The sequence below is a fragment of the Rhamphochromis longiceps genome, linkage group LG20, assembly GCF_057381845.1.
Source record: "Rhamphochromis longiceps isolate RC_006_pf linkage group LG20, R_longiceps_female_GT1.1, whole genome shotgun sequence".
Taxonomy (NCBI): Eukaryota; Metazoa; Chordata; class Actinopteri; order Cichliformes; family Cichlidae; genus Rhamphochromis; species Rhamphochromis longiceps.
The window spans coordinates 4,279,656-4,301,667 of record NC_140576.1 but is presented as its reverse complement, the minus strand read 5'-3'; the positions used below and the strand labels follow the sequence as shown (position 1 = coordinate 4,301,667).

General features: G+C 40.9%; 1 protein-coding gene across 1 annotated transcript; it reads right to left on the bottom strand.

Annotated features, from left to right (window-relative positions):
- Positions 1 to 194: 194 nt before the first annotated feature.
- On the bottom strand, positions 195 to 21,458 carry gnai3 (guanine nucleotide binding protein (G protein), alpha inhibiting activity polypeptide 3). Its single transcript, XM_085393886.1, has 9 exons — positions 21,327 to 21,458; positions 14,126 to 14,168; positions 13,557 to 13,698; positions 13,316 to 13,473; positions 12,297 to 12,425; positions 5,917 to 6,046; positions 5,272 to 5,425; positions 4,689 to 4,898; positions 195 to 3,504 (listed from the first exon to the last, which is right to left on the bottom strand). Exons 1-8 carry the CDS (start codon positions 21,442 to 21,444, stop codon positions 4,708 to 4,710), a joined length of 1,065 nt encoding a protein of 354 aa, XP_085250012.1. The 5' UTR covers positions 21,445 to 21,458; the 3' UTR covers positions 195 to 3,504; positions 4,689 to 4,707.
- Positions 21,459 to 22,012: the final 554 nt, after the last annotated feature.

The following is a 22,012-nucleotide window of genomic DNA, read 5'->3' as shown; positions in this document are numbered from 1 at the left end:
AATGTGATGAATAATTTTCAGGACATCAAACATGGTAGAGAAACTTTGTACATAAGAGTAGATAATGCATTATATTTTGAAAGATAATCTATGACAGAGGGAAACACTAGAGGGACGATGCTTCATTATAAAAAGGGATTGAAAAATCTACAGAGTTTGTCCTTTCTTATGAAATGTAGAGGCATGAAATAAAGACGCATTAACTTCACCTTTGTGTCCGTGTCTTCGTTGCAGAACCACACTGTCACTACAGTATATTGAATTAGCGAAACAGGCATGCTGACACTGACAGACCAGCTCGGGCTGTTACTTGTAGGGACAATGCTGCTGTTATATAATTTCCCTAATCCAGTCAAAGGGGAAATGGCAGCGTAGGGAAGTTCATTAACAATAACCCTATTGAGAGAGCAAAACAAATTAAAGCGGTAATTAATCTGCTGGGTGAGATTCGCTCTAAGATTGTGCAGGGACGGATACACGAGGCATGACAGCAAGCAAGGGCAAAACACAGTGTAAACAATATCTGGAGCTTAAAAGAGGAGCTATGGTTTGACTTGAGTGAGCGGGATTGCTTCCTTTTTGTCTCTCATGATATATTAGCATTTCCAAATCAATGGAGAGTATGATTCTGTTCAAACAGCCGGAGAATGCCAACAGATTGTTACAGATAAATATCACATTATTATCCTCCCTATGAAATTAAAAGGTTTTGTCAAAAGTTCTTTTTTTTTAACAGAGCAAGGGATTTTCAACATAGCATTTCTAAACATGAAAGCATGAATTAGGTCTATTTTCACACAATAACACAATTATTTTAGAAAAAAAAATACCAGGTTCAATATTATTAGCCTGTAAAATCAAGTTAAAACTGAAGATTATTGTCCAGTTTATACACAGTATAAAAACTTCAGCAAGAGTTTTTGCTGTCACTTGGAAAACATCATGGAAAAACAAAAGAAATCAGCTTAGACTTGAGAAAAAGAATTGTTGATGTTCACAAAGCAGGAGATGGACATGCAAAGTTATTGCAGAGTTTCCAAGTGTCAAGAATCATGAAGAAATTCAGAGAGTGGCACCCAAAACAGAACAAGCCTGGCAGAGGTAGGAAGCAAAAGATTTCAAAGACTCTGGAAAGAAAACTAGTGAGGAATGTGTCTAAAGACCCCAGAACAACCGTCAACACACTCATGAATGATTTAGTCAAGTTGGGAATTGTAGTCTCAACTAAGACAATCACTAGAGCTCTCCACAGGAATGCACTGCATGTGAGGCTTGTAAGGCTGCAGACCAAAAACAATTCTACTTCTGCAGAAGAGACACTTTCAAGTAAGACTGTAGCATGCTAAGAACAACCTAGAGAAAGATTATAATTTAGACTCTGGTAGTTTTTGGTTTGTGTGAAATAATTTAGTTTCTGTGTGCAAAGTAAAATAATAAACATCTGCAGCTGTATTGGAAACTGTGTTAAAAATTTCCTTGCTCGGGGGGGGGGGGTAATAATTCTGTCCTCATCTGTATGTCATTGTCACTAAAGCCAAGGAAAAGATCAAAGTGATGTTCATCTATAAAGCAAAAAAACAAAATTAACTATTAAAAACACACGAGTGAGTCATCGCAAAGCCTTCTTAAAAAATATAACCGATTCTCAATTTTCTTTAAAGATTAACAGCTCTGGTTGGAACAAATGAGGCTGAGTGCTTTAGGCAGTAAACACAAGTGGAGCGATGGACCAACACATTGTTGGCTTTAGTCTGATGTTACCTGCTGACAACATGAAGTTTTAGAATGTCACAACCTATATCCTGCAAACTTAACATAAAAAATTGCACATTTTGTCTCAAAGAGTCTTTTCCTGTGTGCTGTCATGTTGACTCGTAGCTTGCATCTCATTTGAGTTTATTTCATGGTTTTACTCTCAAGCAGAGACAGCAGAGAAAGACAATTTGAGCTGTTTTGTGTGTGCAGCAGCTGGAACATACTGACCCTCAGCTCCAAACATACAGATGTGTCGCCGAAGTCTAAAAATACTGTTTCCAACCTGAATGACCTCAGTCTCTGCTCTGTTTCGGTGAGAATATGACTATATGGTTTACAGTGGATAGCATCTGGTTAGTGTTGCCTGTTATTTTGTTTTAAACCAGAAGAACAGTCAGACAGCTTTGAGCTATGAGGTTAAAACAGGGCCAGTACAACTGCTCAGATTTCAAGTGAGCTATACGTCCATCGGACACCTGCCTAACAATATACAGCTCTGACACACTGGACATAAGACATCTGCAGATGTATTATGGTGTTCTTTGGGTCCTGTAGACTGCAGGGTGGGTCCTTTTTGAATCAGTCTTATTGTTGTGAACTTCTAAGACGTTTGGAGGCTCAAAGGATAATTTAGGTGGTGCACGCTGGAGGGAGGCTACTTCCTTGATCCTTGGTCTGCAGCAATGTTTTTAGGTAGGCGATACATGTTGACATAGCATCTATATGAATCCCAGGATCCAGGGTTTTACCAGAAAATGTCATCACTTTACCTTCAGTGGTTTTAATCATGTGGCCAATCAGTAATAACCTTTGATGAACTTTGCTTTTGGGACCAGGCTGTGCAGGACTGTGCTCTACTGCAGAATATACAGCAGCAGTCTTCCTAAGTATTCAGTCTTCATGTACTGTGTGCATCTAAATGCCTTCATCAAACTATTATCCCAGTTTCACAGTTTAGTTTTTATATTTCTTTACTAGTATTCACAAGACGGCACATCGACCTTTTAAAGGCTACATAATATTTATATTGCAAGATCAATGAAAAACAAAACAGCACATCAAAATCAAATCCCTTCACTCACTGATTTCAATAAAGATGTTCAGTACAATGTGTTCATGTTAAAATAAAACAAACAAACAAACAGACAAACACCTATGCAGATATGGATGTGGCTACTGAGTTCCTTAGACTTCAGCTAACTAATCCCTGACCCAACTGCTTATATTTTATGTTTGACATCAAACTAATCACAAAAAACTTTGTACTATACATAAGATATGTCATTCATGCATCCCCCCAAAAATGGAAATTCTCCATAACTAAAAGTAAAAATTAAAAATAAAATACAACAGATGCAAATATTTAGTAACGTAATGTGCCACAGCTAAGACAAAACGCAACACGATGGTGAACAGAATAAACATTTTAGCCATAAAAACTGCAAAATGAAACGATGGATCTGATGAACAGGCAGTCAGTTTTGGTCCTTGTGCAGATGACAGCGAAACTATTAACCCGCCTGAGTGATGCAAAGATCTTAAATATGACAGGGATCATTTCACACGCTTTGCCCACTTTCATCCTCTCAGAGCACGCCACATCTTAAAAATCTATTAAGACAAATGTGATAACAGTTGCAAGTCCCAAAGTTAACGCAGTTTAGGTCCTGCAGCGTAGTCCTTAGTGACGCCTACTTTTGAATTTTCCCTCTGCAGAAAAGATCCCAGAAGTCCTGATCGTTCTGAAACCTGCAGGGAAATGAAAAGCTATCATTAATAGTTCAATCAGGAACATTATAGTAAAAATAGGATTGTTGTTCTATCAGCAGTCATTTATATTAGGCAGTATGGCTCTGTTCTGGGACCTCCCTGCAGGTATAAACAAAGACATGGAAAGCACCTGGTGAAAGAGAGAGAGCAGCAACAGCAAACCAGAACAGTTCGAGCATCAGTGACAACAGACATGACATTTATTCAGACAGAAATGGCACGAATAGCACTAAATGTAGGAGGTAGGTTTGCAAAGCGGCTTGCAGAGGCAACAGTAACTGTTTACTGGTAGAAGCAGCCTGCCAGAACTAGCATGCTCAAGGCTACAGAACACAGCATGTTTAACTACAAATACCCCAATCCTACCCTAAACTGTGGAACATGACTGTGGAACAGTTTTCCAGTAGACTCACAGCAACCTAAAGCAAACATCATTCAGTAAAAAAAAAGTAAAACATGCTTTTTAGTAAGTGTTAGTACTAAGTATTAGTATTTAGTAAGATTAGCAAGTATGTACGAGCTTTATTCTACTGCATTTCCGACTTAATGTCAGACTATTTTGCTTGTGCACATATTTGTGTGTGTGTGTATATATATATATATATATATATATATATATATATACTCACACAATGTCCAAAATAAAAGGTTATCATCAAAATAATATAATTTAAATTAACATTTATAAGCTGCTTGTAACAGGCAGGGGTTTGACCCCTGGTTCCTCCAAACTGCTTTACATCCACAAGCAGACTGAAGGATCCACTGGAGGAAGATGCTGGACCTTGAATTTATTGACTGCATTTGCATTTGCAGCTGACTTGCACCCAGTGCATCCATCATCATCCATCATCTATGCGAGTGTGTGCATGATAGATGGATATAACCACCAGCATTTTTTTCACATATAAAAACTGTATTGATATAAGGCGTCGGTCTACCAGATCAGTTTTTAAATTGTCTGCTGCGCTCATCTGGAAGGAAACTTACCCAGGTCATGAAGTACAAAGCAAAGTGAACTGCAAACCTACCTATGGATGCACTTAGGAATACACCAATCTCAGCCCATCCAAATGTACCAGGAGGATACATATAATCAATAAAGTTACCTCAAATCTTCAAATGATTATCTTCATATTCAAGCATTAATTCAGCATGCTGACCTGAAAGGCAGCCGTAGCTTCAGTAGAGCCCAATCTCCGTCAGGTTGATCTTGATGATGACATCAGTTACTGCGTCGAACACAAACTCCACATTCTTGGTGTCTGTCGCACATGTACGGTGTGTGTAGATATCCTTGATGTCCTTTCGTTTATTCAAGTCTTCGAACTGGCACTGGATATAATCTGCTGCCTCTTTGTATGTGCTCTCACCTACAGTGAAAGACAATAAATTGTTTAAGAAACATCCCCTTAACGATCTCTGGATCACCTAATTATACCTGTTTTTCTTTGTAGAGAACATCATACACAGACTGTCTGATTAGGAACAGTCTAGTTCAATTATGCACTTATTTAAAAGAGTATAGTATATCCCACAGCTTAAAACTTCATATATATATATATATATATATATATATATATATATATATATATATATATATATATATATATATATATATATATATACATATATATATATATATGCTGCAAATACATAAAATACAATAAAAATACAATAAATATTTTCTCAAAACATTAAAGCTTACACCATATAAGACCTTCCATAAACTAATGTTTGTCTCACCAGTGTACTCGGGGTAGCAGATAGTAAGGGGACTTCTGGTGATCTTCTCTTCAAACAAGTCTTTCTTATTCAGGAAAAGGATGATGGAGGTGCGGGTGAACCACTTGTTGTTGCAGATGGAGTCGAAAAGCTTCATGCTCTCATGCATCCGGTTCTGAGGAAAGAGCAGATGTGACTGTGACCCTAATTGGCATTTCTTGCAGAGGACATCTTGACCTGACACAAACTGAATATCATCAATCTGCTTTGCTTTTAGGGTCCCGTCACTGAGAAACCCGACTGGCACGGTGCCGGTTAGTGCCAGCTGGCGTCCACCCCTTGCTAGTTATGTTGACCTGAACCAACGGCTCTGTGTGAGTTATGAACAAAATGTACCACATGTACAAACAGTGAAGTAGGCCAACAATAGCGTACTTTACTGTGCTTGCAGAAAGTGCAGCCAATCACTGACACAGACAAGCCACAGAATCTAGTTCACTGTCACACTGTGTCGGCTTACCTGCACATTTTATGTAAGCAATCTTTCCCTTTCCTTCTATCATAAGATATGTAAAAAAGGCCAACAGTGTGCCAACAAGAAAACCCTATGCTTTATGATTTATAAAGTGGACCAGAATCGGAGTGTTCGCTTCACAGTGCACTTACCATTTCCTCATCCTCAGCCAAGACGAGGTCATAGTCACTGAGGGCCACACAGAAAATGATTGCAGTGACTCCCTCAAAACAATGGATCCACTTCTTTCTCTCTGAGCGCTGACCTCCAACATCAAACATCCTGCGTACACATGCGCAAACAGATTCAGTTACTGCATAAACATTCTCTTTCATGCTCATATTACAGTTGTGATGTCTTTTTGTGTGTTTTCTACAAGGATGTGCACCAACACACACACACGGGGCACGCTGATGTCTGCACTCTCACATCTCATGTCTGTGCCTCGCTCTCCACCTGAGTCCCTGAGAGGCAAGCCTAATCTATACTACGATTTTCAGCTGAAGCCGAAATGAAATTAGAGAGCACCGCGTTTTTCAACACCAATCGAGTGATTACACATTTTTAGATCCTGAGCATTTTTATGGGATTACAAATGAAGGGAGGCCAGGAAGGCTATTACACTAAACGTTTTACCAATATTTATAAGTACAGGAGCTATATAATGTAATAATGTGAAAGGACTGAAGCGATGTAATTCCATTAACAGCCACAAAGGTGGGTCATCTTAAGCTCAACAGCAGCAGCATTTGTGAGTTATGTAAGAGGTCGAAACCAGGTCTATGATTTTGTGAAAACAGCATCCACTAAGCAATTTTATTTTTCAATCGTGTTTTATCAGCATTTTATTTTTGAGCATCTTTGATGCTGTGACTACAAAGATGTTTCATTCCCAGGTGAGGCCTGTTCTCTCATTATTCTATAACAAATTAAGCACATAAAAGATGTGTGATTGAATCCAAGTGTTGAACTCGGATTTGATAGCTGTTCCCTGGAACTCTCAATATGTCGGTGCAAATGAAAGAGGCCATCGTTATATATATATATATATATATATATATATATATATATATATATATATATATATATATATATATATATATATATTAGGGGTGCAACAATACACAAAATTCACGGTTTGGTTCGGTTCGATACTTTGGTGTCATGGTTCGATATTTTTTCGATACAAAAAAAACGTTCATGCCTTTTTAATTTGTCATTTATTAAATTTTCACGGCACATTCTGCACCACATCTCTGTGCGTTCATCATTTGTTTGAAGCCAGCTCACCTCCTGCAACTACTTTTCCGAGAATACGTGCTTCTTTTGTGGTTCGGACTCCTGACATTTCTTTGGAGGTGGAGGAACATCACAGTAATTGCTTAAAGGAGCTTCTTCGACATCTTTAAGAGTTCTAAACAAATGTCTGTCCTCCTCCTGAAAATCTTATGTATGCAAACACGCGTTGCAACTTCTTATCTTGTGCCCGTTTTTTATTTTGACAGCGAATGCGCACCTGCGGACCACTTATGTGCAGCCTTGGTTATTTCGCTTGTCATATTGCAGCCACAGAAATTCTTTTGTCCATGAAACCATAAAGCTGCACTTTCTTTTTGCCTTATGGTCTGATTTGTCATAACTTTTCCGTTTTGTGGTAAGCTTTTCTTTGGCTGCCACTTCTTCACCCTGACCTGTCTTATTTGGCTCAGCAGAACTAAAATATTGTGGCGAGCTCAGACAAGGAGGAGACGAAGGTATCGTTTGGTCTTGCTTCCCGTGAGCTAGCCAGGGAGCACAGCCGTTTATTGACATCTGCAGAAGAACACTGCCGCTAGCTAACTGCTCAGCGCGGCAACAGCACAGCAACAACAACAACAACACACAGGGCGCCCTCTGACCCCGGAAGGACACACCGTCGCAGCGAGAGGGCGTCACCCGTCACTATGGCAACATAAACAAAACATAACTGTACAAACAGAACCCCGAACAGCCCTGACCCACTACATAGCCCCCACCTAAGGGGTCAGTCGTCCCCGACGACAGTGCAGCCTAGGCGGAGTAGTCGAACGCAGATTCACTGAGCACAGGGCAAGCTAGCGAGACAGAAGTTAAGCTCTCCTTGCAACATGGCAAATTGAACCTCCCCCACCCTCATTCAGATCTGGCGTTTGGAACTATTTTGGTTTTCATGTGACGTATGACCCTGAAGGTAAGCGCGTCATGGACTAAAGTAAAACAGTATGTTGGATGTGCCACGCAATGCTCAATTACATGGGTGGGAGCTAGTGTGTTAGCACAGTTAGCGTGTTGGCAGTCCAGCCCCATGCATGGGCGATCCGCGGTAGCTCGTTAACGGAGATTTGCTGTGTTGTGGCGTTAACGTCATTTCAACGAGATTTACGCTGACAGCACTAGTGGGAACACAACAAATATGACTGCACATTTATGCTGACATTATCCTAGTGCAAAGACAAGTGGAAGCAGACAAAAACAACAAGCACGCATGCTACAAACTTTACCCGAGTCATTTAGACAGCCGTTAGCACATGATTCTTCTTATGGGGACCTGATATGTTTAATATGCTGCTGAGAATATAGCCCAGAAGAAGCGTATAGTATAGCTTTTATTTTGGAAAGAGCCATTTCTCTGTAATAAACTCTCTTTTCCAAAGATGAGTGATTCCTCAATCAGATACAGGGCTCCTGCCCGACGTCCCGGGGCTAGCGATTTTTCCAGTCGGGCTACCAAAATCTATCTCTGCCCTGCCCGTCAGGCTATCGTAGGAAGGAAAAATATATGTCAATGCTTTTGCATTCTTTCGGAAATGTAGCTGGGTAATTATGCCATTGGCATCGGTGAGCCACTGTCAATATGTGACATATTGAAATCGCGTTTGAATTTGCGCTTGTTTTTTGCTTTCACTTTGCAATCGCGTGAACTGTGTATAGAGAGCGACAGCACTGATTGGTGAGTGATGATAATTTGCGCACCAATTCCTCTGACATCGTCTTATCAATCGTTAGCTTACTATGCAAACATGACAAGTGAAACCTCCCGCAGCAAGCTTAAACATGTGAGAGGTTGATCGCGCAGAGAATCGCTGAGCGTTATGTGAGTGCGTGTGTAAAAGCAGCAGGATACATATTGTAGCGGGTCAGGGCTGTTCGGGGTTCTGTTTGTACAGTTATGTTTTGTTTATGTTGCCATAGTGACAGGTGACGCCCTCTCGCTGCGACGGTGTGTCCTTCGGGGGTCAGAGGGCGCCCTGTGTGTTGTTGTTGTTGTTGTTGCTGTGCTGTTGCCTCGCTGAGCAGTTAGCTAGCGGCAGTGTTCTTCTGCAGATGTCAATAAACGGCTGTGCTCCCTGGCTAGCTCACGGGAAGCAAGACCAAACGATACTTCCGTCTCCTCCTTGTCTGAGCTCGCCACATTTGTGTCAGAAGTGGGATGATGGTGGCACCCCATGTTCTGACCCGAGGGACATTTGCTGGACTTTGTGTGGGGTAATGGGGTCGTCGGGGACGACTGACCCCTTAGGTGGGGGGTATGTAGTGGGTCAGGGCTGTTCGGGGTTCTGTTTGTACAGTTATGTTTTGTTTATGTTGCCATAGTGACGGGTGACGCCCTCTCGCTGCGACGGTGTGTCCTTCCGGGGTCAGAGGGCGCCCTGTGTGTTGTTGTTGTTGTTGCTGTGCTGTTGCCGCGCTGAGCAGTTAGCTAGCGGCAGTGTTCTTCTGCAGATGTCAATAAACGGCTGTGCTCCCTGGCTAGCTCATGGGAAGCAAGACCAAACGATACCTTCGTCTCCTCCTTGTCTGAGCTCGCCACAATATTTTAGTTCTGCTGAGCCAAATAAGACAGGTCAGGGTGAAGAAGTGACAGCCAAAGAAAAGCTTACCACAAAACGGAAAAGTTATGACAAATCAGACCATAAGGCAAAAAGAAAGTGCAGCTTTATGGTTTCATGGACAAAAGAATTTCTGTGGCTGCAATATGACAAGCGAAATAACCAAGGCTGCACATAAGTGGTCCGCAGGTGCGCATTCGCTGTCAAAATAAAAAACAGGCACAAGATAAGAAGTTGCAACGCGTGTTTGCATACATAAGATTTTCAGGAGGAGGACAGACATTTGTTTAGAACTCTTAAAGATGTGGAAGAAGCTCCTTTAAGCAATTACTGTGATGTTCCTCCACCTCCAAAGAAATGTCAGAAGGAGTCCGAACCACAAAAGAAGCACGTATTCAGGAGGTGAGCTGGCTTCAAACAAATGATGAACGCACAGAGATGTGGTGCGGAATGTGCCGTGAAAATTTAATAAATGACAAAAAGGCATGAACGTTTTTTTTGTATCGAAAAAATATCGAACCATGACACCAAAGTATCAAACCGAACCGAACCGTGAATTTTGTGTATTGTTGCACCCCTAATATATATATATGTATAATATATATATATATAAAAAAACACCCAGCACGCCCCTGCGGGCGGTTTATCCTTCAAGCTCGGGTCCTCTACCAGAGGCCTGGGAGCTTGAGGGTCCTGCGCAGTATCTTAGCTGTTCCCAGGACTGCGCTCTTCTGGACAGAGATCTCCGATGTTATTCCCGGGATCTGCTGGAGCCACTCGCCTAGCTTGGGAGTCACCGCACCTAGTGCTCCGATTACCACGGGGACCACCATTACCTTCACCCTCCACATCCTCTCGAGCTCTTCTCTGAGCCCTTGGTATTTCTCCAGCTTCTCGTGTTCCTTCTTCCTGATATTGCTGTCATTCGGAACCGCTACATCGATCACTACGGCCGTCTTCTTCTGTTTGTCTACCACCACTATGTCCGGTTGGTTAGCCACCACCATTTTGTCCGTCTGTATCTGGAAGTCCCACAGGATCTTAGCTCGGTCATTCTCCACCACCCTTGGGGGCATCTCCCACTTTGACCTCGGGACTTCCAGGTTATACTCGGCACAGATGTTCCTGTACACTATGCCGGCCACTTGGTTATGGCGTTCCATGTATGCCTTGCCTGCTAGCATCTTGCACCCTGCTGTTATGTGCTGGATTGTCTCTGGGGCATCTTTACACAGCCTGCACCTGGGGTCTTGCCTGGTGTGATATATATATATATATATATATATATATATATATATATATATTATACATATACATGTGTGTGTGTGTGTAGGGTATATTCATCAACAAACTTCAACGTATCCAGAACTCTGCTGCCCGTATTATTACTAGGACTCCCTCTGCTCACCACATCACCCCTATCGTGAAGCAGCTTCACTGGCTCCCGGTTCAACTCTGCATTAATTTCAAAATACTCCTCTACACATTTAAGGCTATTCATTCTCTCTCCCCACCATATCTCTCTGACTTGGTACAGATCTCCATCCCATCCCGGTGGGTGGGGGGGCTTTTAGTTGCTCTGCCCCTCGACTTTGGAATTACTTACCCCCTGACCTTAGATACATCAGTTCTTTCCCCCTTTTTAAGTACACCCTCAAAACCCACCTGTTCAAGATAGCCTACTCGGTATAACTACTCCATGCTCTTAAACTTTGTTTTATTATTGTGCTCATTTCCTGTTTTTATGCTTGTCTTATTTGTTCTGTAAAGTTGTCTTGAGTGTTTTGAAAGGCACTTTTAAATAAAATGTATTATTATTATTGTTGTTGTTGTTGTTGTTGTTGTTGTTGTTGTAATTATTATTATACAGATATAGGATCAAAGCGAGCCTTTTTATTTGTAAAAAAAAAGGAACGGACTGGCCAGCTCAGCGACACCAAAAGACCTGAAACAGGTCACAACTAAAGTGCACAATGACAGAGTTATTTCCATGGTAAAAAAAAACCAAACATTTGGCAACATCTAAACAGGTCAGCAACACTTTTAACAAGCTAGCTGTCAAGGTCTACAATTGAGAGACACCTTTAAGAATGGAAAAACAGAGGGTTTACAACAAGGTGCAAACCACTGGTTACACTCAAGAACATGAAGAGCAGAACAGACTTTGCCGGGAAACAAATTCTGGACAGATGAAAACAGGATCAACTTGTCCCAGAATGATGGGAAGAAAAAAGTATGGAGAGAAACATAAAACATCCTCTGTCAAACAGAGTAGAGGCAGTGTTATGGCATGGGCATGTACGGGTGCCGCTGGAACAAGCCCACTAGTGTTTACTGATGATGTGATTGCTGATTGAAATAGCAGGATGAATTGCGAAGTGTACAGGGCATTGCTCTCTTTAATTAACACAAATACTTTTTGTGTTATGTAACTGTTTCACACAGGGAAGTCTTTTTGCACTCGACCATTACAATTTACATAAAAAACATAAACAAGAAAAGCCTAAAAATAGTCCTTATTTCCTGAAGTAGAATCCGCTCTCTGTGTTGGGAACTGCTCTGTTGAGTCTACAATGAAGACATCTAGGTAAATGTTTATAAATATAGTAAACCAGTATAGACAAGAGCTGCTCAATAAGTCGCCCAAAGGAGGCCCTTTGTGAGCAATATGAAGCTGTACTAACTTGAAGTTGAGTTCTTTGAACGTGAAGTGAGTTTCAACGATCCCGGTGGTCTTCACACGTGTGCGCAAAACATCCTGCTGAGTTGGGATGTAATCTGTCTGGCAGATTCTCTCCATTTCGTTCAGGTAGCTGAGGGACAGAAAAAAAGTAGTATGCATTCAGCAGGGTGTAAAATACATTTTTAGGCTTTCCACAACAGAATCTGCTGAATACTCTGCTGAAAATCTGTACATACATATGATATGTTTGTTTGTTTGTTTTCTTTTATTGCCAAATATTTCCAAAAATGCTAGTTTAATGCAGAGTAACAAATGTTTGGTCATGCGGAGATCATCCTGCATGCACACATCTGAGGACGCCACAAAATGATACTAAATATGGGCTCATATTTTCGTGGATGATAAACACTGACTCCTTTTGGGTTGAGTATAAACAGTCTATCTCTACAGGCTCTTCTTTTCTCATAGTGTGGACACAGAGTCATGACAGCCCGCCTGTTTTGACAACAAAGAGAGTGTGTCCTTCACGCTAAGCTACGCTACGTTTTCTTTTCAGGACGAGTGTGATATAAACGCTACAGAAGCACAAAAGAACCTTGAGCTTTATCCTCGTCTGATTGGTAATTAAAGTCTAAGCTATATTTAGCTCAAACTTCCCATCAGGTGTTCTCATTCTGAGTTTCACTTTAATAACAAACTGTTTTGCCCAAATGCCTTTAAGCGGAGGGCTGCAATTTCCATTTGCCTGTTTCTCCTTCGTTTCTTGCCCTGTTTCAGGAATGCAGTCCGTTGTGCAACAAGCCGACACAGGACTTCGAGGAACAAGACACATCTTGCCTCTCTGTGTTTCAAACATGAAGCAGGAGAGCAGCTTTTAGTCAAAGCTGTCACACTCCAGGTGACGAAGAAAATGCAATGATAAAACTTTTCTTGAGAAACCGATTTATATTGACTGTGTTATGACTGCAGTCATCTGTGTGTCAGCTCATCTAATATCTATGTGGAGAAGTGAGTGCTCACTATGCAGCCGAGTCGTTGAGCTGGTACTCTCGAGATCGATCGAAGCAGGCCTGAACTCCAGCATCGCTCCACAGCCTCGGGATCACGCTGGTCAGCTCTGCGGACATCACCCCTTCATCTGCTGAACTCGCCAGGGCAAACAGCTGGCGAGCGTCATCCTGGCAACACGAATAACTGCTCACATCGTAAAATTCTCTCTTTGAACGTCATCTTTTATGTCGACCCAGTGCAGTTAGCTTACCGCTCGCGCCTCGTCTCCGAAATCTATCTTCAACTGGCCCATTGCCCTGATGATGGCCATGATGGACTGGATGGTGTTGCTGTACACGACCACTTTGTACTGCTTGCACTCCTCTTCTGAGTAGCCATCTTCATGAATGATCCTGACACAGACACAAAATCCAAACAGGATTTTAGAGCTCGTGTAAATATTTGACAGTGTTAACAATGTGGCCTTAACAAATGTGGGGCAAATTGCACATTAGGAAAGTTTAATGCTTGTACTGTCGTTAATGCTGGAATTTGAGCTTCACTGAGCATACAGCATGGCTAATGTGGGAACTGGGGGGCTCTATTCAGGCCCTGCCAGGCTACAACCAGCCTCTGAAGCCATTGTTTAAAATGTTATTCACAAAGGCCCTGAGTGGAGCGCAATGAGGCTCCAGATCTGCTTTCCCATAAAAATGTGCTGCAGCTATACGAGGAGCTGGGACTGTCTTTCACCAATGTAGAAAATAAATAAATAAAATAAATAAATAAATAAAGGTTTCTTCCAGGAAGAAGGCGTTTGATACACAAGTTGTAACTTACTTCATCTGCTTAACTATTGTGCTTTTCCCAGATTCTCCAGCACCTGCAAAAATGGACAGTATTTACAAACAAATAAATAAATACAAACATGAAAGCTACTACAGAATGTCTTACAGTCTAGTCCCCTGTCACATGGATCACACCAGCTTTTCATAACAGCTGAACTTAATCCCATCTCATTTAATCATACATCCCACAGTGTGTGGCATGTTTGCACCAAAACCACCAGGAAAAAAGCTTCTTTGTGATGAATTTCAGAAACCAAACTGGACCCTGGGGGGAGTGCAAACAGTCATGTAGTACTCACTTGCTCGAAATCAACTGGCTGCACCACTCAGCAGTTTCTCAGCGTGAGCACATTCAATTTTCCTTCATCACCGGAAATAGACAGTCACCAACGTCATGTAGAGGAATGAGACGCTAACTGCTTACTGCAAACCGTAATAGCCCAGATAACAGTGAAGGAGCACAGTGAGTCGTTCGATGAGCTGGTGCACTTGATTCAAAATAGTGGGAATCTGCGACAAACAATGAACTGATGGCAGTGGTGATGTCAAAGCCGCACCAAGCTTCCATTATAATAAATGATACCGTAATGATGATGAGTAGGGAGGGATTTCACATGAACAATCATTATAGTATTTCTACAATAATCACCCAAACAGGAAACAGTTGTCATGCTTCTGGCTGAAACTGTGTTTTTCCACTGGAGAGACAGTCCCAGATATCACGCTGGTCTGGGCGTTTGAGAGCAGTTAGGCCATAAAAATACAGAATATGAATCAAACAGGATGTCAGCAAGTTGACCCCCCCCATCCCCTCCAATAACAAACATAAACTTGTTTTCTGGCTCAAATCCAATGTTGCAGTATGAGAGGGGATGATCCTTTTCTCTTTTTTATATTAGATAGATAGATAGATAGATAGATACATACATACATACATACATACATAGACGAACATTATTCAGTCACCTAGATCCACCTTTTCCTGCTTTTTACAGCTAACTGCACCTGTTCTTACACATGTTACACTGAAAAAAAGGGATTGGCCAGCTCTTGGATTTATGTAAGCATCTTGCGTGTATTTAGCACAATTGCCTCATGGTTTAAAGTTAAGTGTAACTATATAGTGTAGAAACTACATAATATGCAGAGCGGGTAGATTAAATTTTTCATATCATGTTCGAGTGAAGTAAGTCAATAAAATTAAAGCAATGTTAAATCTTGCGACACTGCAAGGGATTTCAGTCTTGCACGCTTTGGATCGTGGTTTGAGGAAGGCATCCATCTCAGTCAAGTCGAACAGCTGCCTCTACTTTTTTTGGTAAACCGAAAGAAGTAAATTGGGTGGTTGTTACATTAAAAAAAAGTCTACCTTGTAATTTGAACACAAAATTTTCATGTTTCTATCTTGAACGTAATTAAATCATGTAGGATCTGTACGAAATTCAACAACTTAATTTGTTCTTGTTGAGATGACCTGATACAATCTAGTAAGAGTGGTTAGTTGCTGGACTCATGAACATTAACAAGATCACATGAGATTTCAAACTGCAGGAAAATCACTAGAACGTCTTGATGCATTCTCAGTCATCCAGGAAAGTAAATCTCCAAAAGTTGATTCTGTTCATCTGGACGTAGCATTTTGTGGGATGAGTGACGAAATGTTTCTCCCACAAAACGCTACGTCCAGATGAACAGAATCAACTTTTGGAGAAAATCACTAGAGTTACAAGAGGCAGACAACTACAGACACACACACACACACACAACGTGTATGCTATTGCTTTTTATTGTGTTTTAACCTGCATGTCAAGGACAAAAACGTACAGAAAATTCCGCATCAAGCCTTGAAATCATAGCTTTCCTACTTATGTCCAGCCTGGATTGGTGACATGGTGGTTAGTGCTGTTGCCTCACAGTAAGAAGGTCCTGGAATCAAATCCACAATATGGCTAGTTTGCACTGATTTCTCTCTGGGTATTCTGGTGTCCTCCCACAGTTAAAAGTCATGCAGTTACAAGAGTTAGCTTAGGTTGATTAGTGATTCTAAATTCACCATAAATGTTAATGCAAACGGTTGTTTGTCTCTATGTGATTCACTGGTGAGCTGTCCAGTGTGTACCATGCCTCGTAACCTAGCCCCCCTGCAACCAGGATATAGGAGGATGTTAGTTGTTGTAGACCCATTCAACTTTTATGTTAACCAGACTCTAGACTTTGTTGAACATTATGTAATATGAAGTCAACATGTAGTATTTAAGTGATCAAGTAGTACTGTGGTAAAGGTTATTGAATAGTGTTGAAATAAAATGACAAAATTGTGAAGGATTAAAATATTCCAAGAGCTCAACTTACTTCATCTAAACATGTTTCAATCACGTTTTATGAACACAAAATGCACAGGTTTATTGACTATGAATAAGTTGAGTTGATTTAACTCAGTTGTTTAAGTTTCTGCCAAAGCAAAACGTTTGTGTGCAACCAATGTCCATTATTGAATCAAGTAAATCCAACATGGCCTTTTTTTCAGTGTACGTGTGAGCGGACCTGACAAAAGACACGTAAGGTGCATACAATAATATTTTAGTCAAAACAATTTCATGTGTAAGTGTAAGTGTTGAGAAAGCTTCCCAATAAGCGTTGCACAGAATATAACAAAGATGAGGGCACGCCAGTGAGAGAGTGAGGGGAGAAGCCAACAGGGAAAATATTGTCATCGTCATCTGAGCTGTGTAGTCACTTCACAAAAGGTTACATTAACGTAAAAAAAGAAAAGAAAAGTAAAAAGATTATTGTAAATGTAACTAAATGTTTTGAAATATGGGCGACTGCTTTCTTCCTTAACCTCCTAGGACCTGGCGTCCACATATGTGGACATCACATTTTGGGTTATTTAGACCAAAATACTCGATTTTGCTCTACAGAGCCTGATATCCACTTACGAGGACATTATACTGCTACTGTTCTATCAAAATTTTAAACTAATATCCTCATTTGTGGCTCTCATTTTCTTAGAAACAAAAAGTAGGTAAAAAAAATCTGGTAATTGTTTGTTTTTACATTCATCAGGTCCCAATCAGCCCAAATATCAAAGAGAAATTAAAAATGCATGCAATGGAAGAGTTTGGGTCTTAGGAGGTTAAAACACCCAGTAAGCTACATTGTCTTAACACAATGAATCCCTCAAAATGAGACACATTCCCATTGCCAGTCAGGAATCTACAGCAGATGAAGTTTGTCAAGGAGGCTCAGAATACAGTATCGTGTTCAGATGGACGGCCAGCAAGAATAAAATCCATGAATTCTTTGGTTAAGCTGTCAGCAGCCAGAGAGATTTATGCTCATCGGGCTCATCAGACAGAGGGGAGAAGACAAAGTGTGTTGATCCCACTTCTCAGTTCTGTCAGCAGCCAGTTCTCTCATTCATGGCATTTTTGGCTGATTGTCAAGCATGGCCTGCTGCCAATTAAAAAACCAACTTTACACAGGGAGCCAGAAACACAGGCAGGAATTAGACTCCAAACCAAGCCTCATTTAACAACAATCTGAAATGCAGATTTAAAAAAAAAAAAATTGTTTGTGGTCAAATAGGAGACTGTTCATTGGATGGGTTAGCTGGCTCTAAGGTTTTGTGGTTTTGAATAAAGCACAGCAGCTGAAGTCCTCTTTGTTCTTCCCATGAACTCTCCTCTTCCCGTACAGACAGGGAGTGAAGGGCACTGCCTGGAAAAATCTCTGAGGTCAAAATTTGACAATAAATCTTTCCATACAGTAAGAGTTTTGCCTGAATTTAGTATTATAGCGCCACATTTTTCCACCTGAAGTCAATCCTCGTATATCTGCTGGTAGGATTTGTGTGTATCCAAAACCCACATATGTGACTTCATGTGGAATCTATTTTTAACCTAGCAGCTTTATTTTTTCCCAAACAACAGCCATGCTGTAGTCTATTAACCTAACAGTGGAGAAAAAATAAAAGGTAACCTAACACTTGTGGGCAGTAATGGCTCAAAAAATACAGTAAGTAGATTTACTGGCAGAGTTTAGTTCTGTCTTATCTTTTAAATCAAGGTACAAAAAATCATTGCAGACACAAAGGACAGCGCACTGATGGAAAAGCTGCCTCATTGTGAGAAAAATGCCTCTATCCAGAATGTGACACAGAACACAAACAAGGGGGGAAAAGCAGGAAATCAGATATAGAGAAGCATGAAAATCATCTCAGTCTTGATCAACAACCGCAAATGTTCACACAGTGCAGTTCCTGTTAGTGGAAAATATTCATGTTAAGTGAGGTTAAGTGGGTGGTGCCTAAAAAACAAAACGTTATTTCAGGGTATTACGTTACACTTTGTCTCTCCAAAAAAAAAAATCACAGACAATATCTTTACCTTTGATTATCTTTCTGATTTACCACCACAGTTACAGTAATTGACAAATTCATTTGTTCCTTTGAACTGTCCAAGTTGAATCATGAATAAACACTTTCTACAGTTTTATGAGTAGATTTTCCACCATCATTAAAAACTGTAATTTACAAACAGCGCTATGTTCTGGCATCCTGCTGCGTGACGAAATTAACACTCACTGGCCACTTTGCTCTTTAACAAAAATATCTAATCAGCTGATCACATGGCAAGAAGTCAATGCATTTAGGCACACAGATATGATCAAAATGACCTGCTGACACTCAAACTGCGAATCAGGATAGAGAAGAAAGGTTGTTTAGGTGACTCTGAACGTCATGCATGGTTGTTGGTGCCAGACTGGCTGATCTGAGTGTTTCAGAAACTGCCGATCTACTGGGATTTTCCTTCACGATGATCTCTAGGGTTTACAGAGCATTGCCCAAAAAAGAGAAAATATCCAGTGAGTGGCAGCTCTCTGGGCTAAAATGCTTTGTTGATACAAAAGGTCAGAGGAGAAAGGTCAGACTGTTTAGAGCTGATAAGAAAAGCAACTCAAAAGTAACTCAAATAATCACTGGATACAATCAAGGTATGCAGAAGAGCACGTTTGGATACACAACATGTTGTACCTTGAAGCAGATGGGCTACAGCAACGTAACACCAATGCGGGTGCCGTTCCTGTCAGCTAAGAACAGGAACTTGAGGCTACGAGTCATACGACCTAACCAAAATTGCACAATAAAAGTTTGGAAAAATGATGATGAGTCTTAATTTGTGCTGCAACATTCAGACAGTAAGGTCAGAATTTGACACACTTCTTTTCACACTTGTTTAAACGCGACAGCCTTCCTGAGTACAGTGGCTGACTCTATCCATGCCATTATGACCACGGTGTACAAATCTTCTGATTGGTCATTCCAGCAGAATAACGCCCCAGGTCATTTCACAAAGCTCAAATCATCTCAAAGTGGTTTCTTGAACATAACAATGATCACTGCACTCAAATGGCCTCCACAGTCTGCGCATCTCAATCCAACAGAGCACCTTTGGGACGTGGAGGAAGATTTACATCATGAATGTGCAGCCGTGTGATGCTGTCATGTCAATGTGAACCAAAATCCCTGTGGAATGTTTTTTTAGCACCTTGTTGAATCATGAAGAGTTAAAACAGGAGATTATACCTGCTACTAGCAAAGTGTACCCAAAGAATGGTATGTTACGTATGATATTGTTACGTGAATAAAACTGTGTGTTAGACAGCGGTCTCATATAGTGACAAACAACATCTTCCACCTCTCTCCTTTAGTTTTACGACCCATAACTCTTCTTCTGCTTTGGTTTACGCCCATTCCTAAATCTCTGTATCATATTCTTGTGATCATCTTCACATATAGTTCATTATATTGAAATGACAGCGATTAGCATTCAGTATGAGTGTGAACAGCAAAGTTAATATGTTGCTCATCTGGGAGCGTTTACGATATGATATTTTCTGTTATACTAATACTTTAGGCAAGGTCAAACACAGTAAAGGATGTTTAATTGTCTGGTTGGTTCACTTTCTGCACTGATAAGTCTTTTTTTTGTTTTAAACAACAGATGGCACAAAAAATATCACAGAGTCATCTCTCTGCTCAGTTTAGAAACAAAATACCACAAATCTGGGCAGGCCCAGATCAACAGACCATAAAATTTTAATGGAGCTTTTTGATGTTGATGTTCTCCTTCTTTTTCCAGAATGGAAAACAAAAGAATCTACCCTGTTGTCTCAAGTTTAGGCAAGTCCGATGGTATTTACATGAATATTTTAACAGACATCATATTCAATTACAGGATCTTTCTCTGTTCTTACACATTTACACCATGAAATACATCCACAGGCACAGAGAATAAAAACACTAAGCCTTGTTAGACTGGGCTAATTTAATACCCCACATCCACAGTGACAGTGTAACAATACAGCATACAGTTATAGCATGCTGAAATCTGCACACACTGTAAAGATAAGGCCTGACTTTTTGTGTGGTCGGCAGGATCCTCTGCCTGAAATTCACCACAGCAACAAACTGCTTTGGCTAAAGACAAAACGATTCTAAAAGAAGTTAAATTACTACATTTAGAAATGACTAAGGTGAAGAACACTAAAAATATGCAGACCTTAAATAATGAGCGGATTAACTGATTGGGTTGCTCATTCATTTAACTGCATATGCAGGCATATCAGTCTTGGTGTGGCTGCAGGCTGTATGCACAGATTGCCAGTGCAGCACAGCTCATCACAGGTGGACACTTTTGTCCATGAACTTGTGATAATGTCAAGCTCAGCTCTTTCAGAAGCTCCAATACAATTCATTTTAAATGCACTTGTTCTCAAGTACCAGAACAGACTGACCCCAGACCAGCTTTTACCTGCAGCTCTAAATCTGTAAGCACTGATGTAAAACAGACCCGAGGCAAGTGACAACACTTGTCAGCTCTGGGCAAGTACTCCCAATTTCAGCAATGCAACACAGACTGAAAACCAGTGAGGTGGCTAAGGACTTGCATTTGCCCTCTCACCACCAACATCTGGTTTACTTCTGAAGGAAGAGGAGAAGCGATGAGCCGCAGCTGCTTAAAGCTGACAGGAGGAGGGGGAGGGAGGAGTGTTTGGAGTCAACCTAAAACCTAAAACGATCCCACACTAAAGAAGTGAATATTAAAAGTGGACTTCTCATACAGTCGTGTGATGACACAACATCTGCTGTACATAAAAAAAGAGAGAGAGACTGTAAATAAAGTTCATACCGAGTAAAAGTAGTTTCACTTCTTTGGAGGATTTGTCTCTGTCTTCTCGCAGGTTTTTATCAATCATTTTACTCCTCTCCACCGCAGCTTTGTCCTCGGCGCTGATCGTGCACCCCATTTTTTTTCCTTCAAACTAATTCTTAGGCGACGGACTGTGGTTTCAGCAGCTCATAAGTTGAAAACACCGTCCAACGAGCTCTGAGCTCGGCGTGAGCTGAAGTTCCCCAACGCAGGGCGAAGCCGAGAGAGAGAGGGGGGGAAAGGCGTTGGCACAGGAGCCTCAGTCCAACTAAACCCACAGTCTGATGCTGCTGAGCTCGCACAGCTCCAGGCCATTCACTACCAGGAGACTATCAAATATAACTTTTCAAATCATAAAATACTTTAATCCAATTTATCGACACTTACAGCTAAAATCATATAAATAAAAAGAAAGAAAGTAAATATGAAAACTGTGTGAAAATCAGGAGCCAAATCCAGCGTTTCCGGTGAAAAAGTCCAATAAAAACTACCAAATGTTCTTTTTCGCCCCCCAAAAAGTGACTGCCGCACAGCGGAGCGTCCAACCAGCTGATCCAGCTGCGGACCAAGAAAACCCTGCTGAAAAGGGAAAATTGACGCTCACCACGGGGCTGACGGGAAATGTAGTCAACTCCATTCAACCTGCTATGTAGCCTATTTCTGCC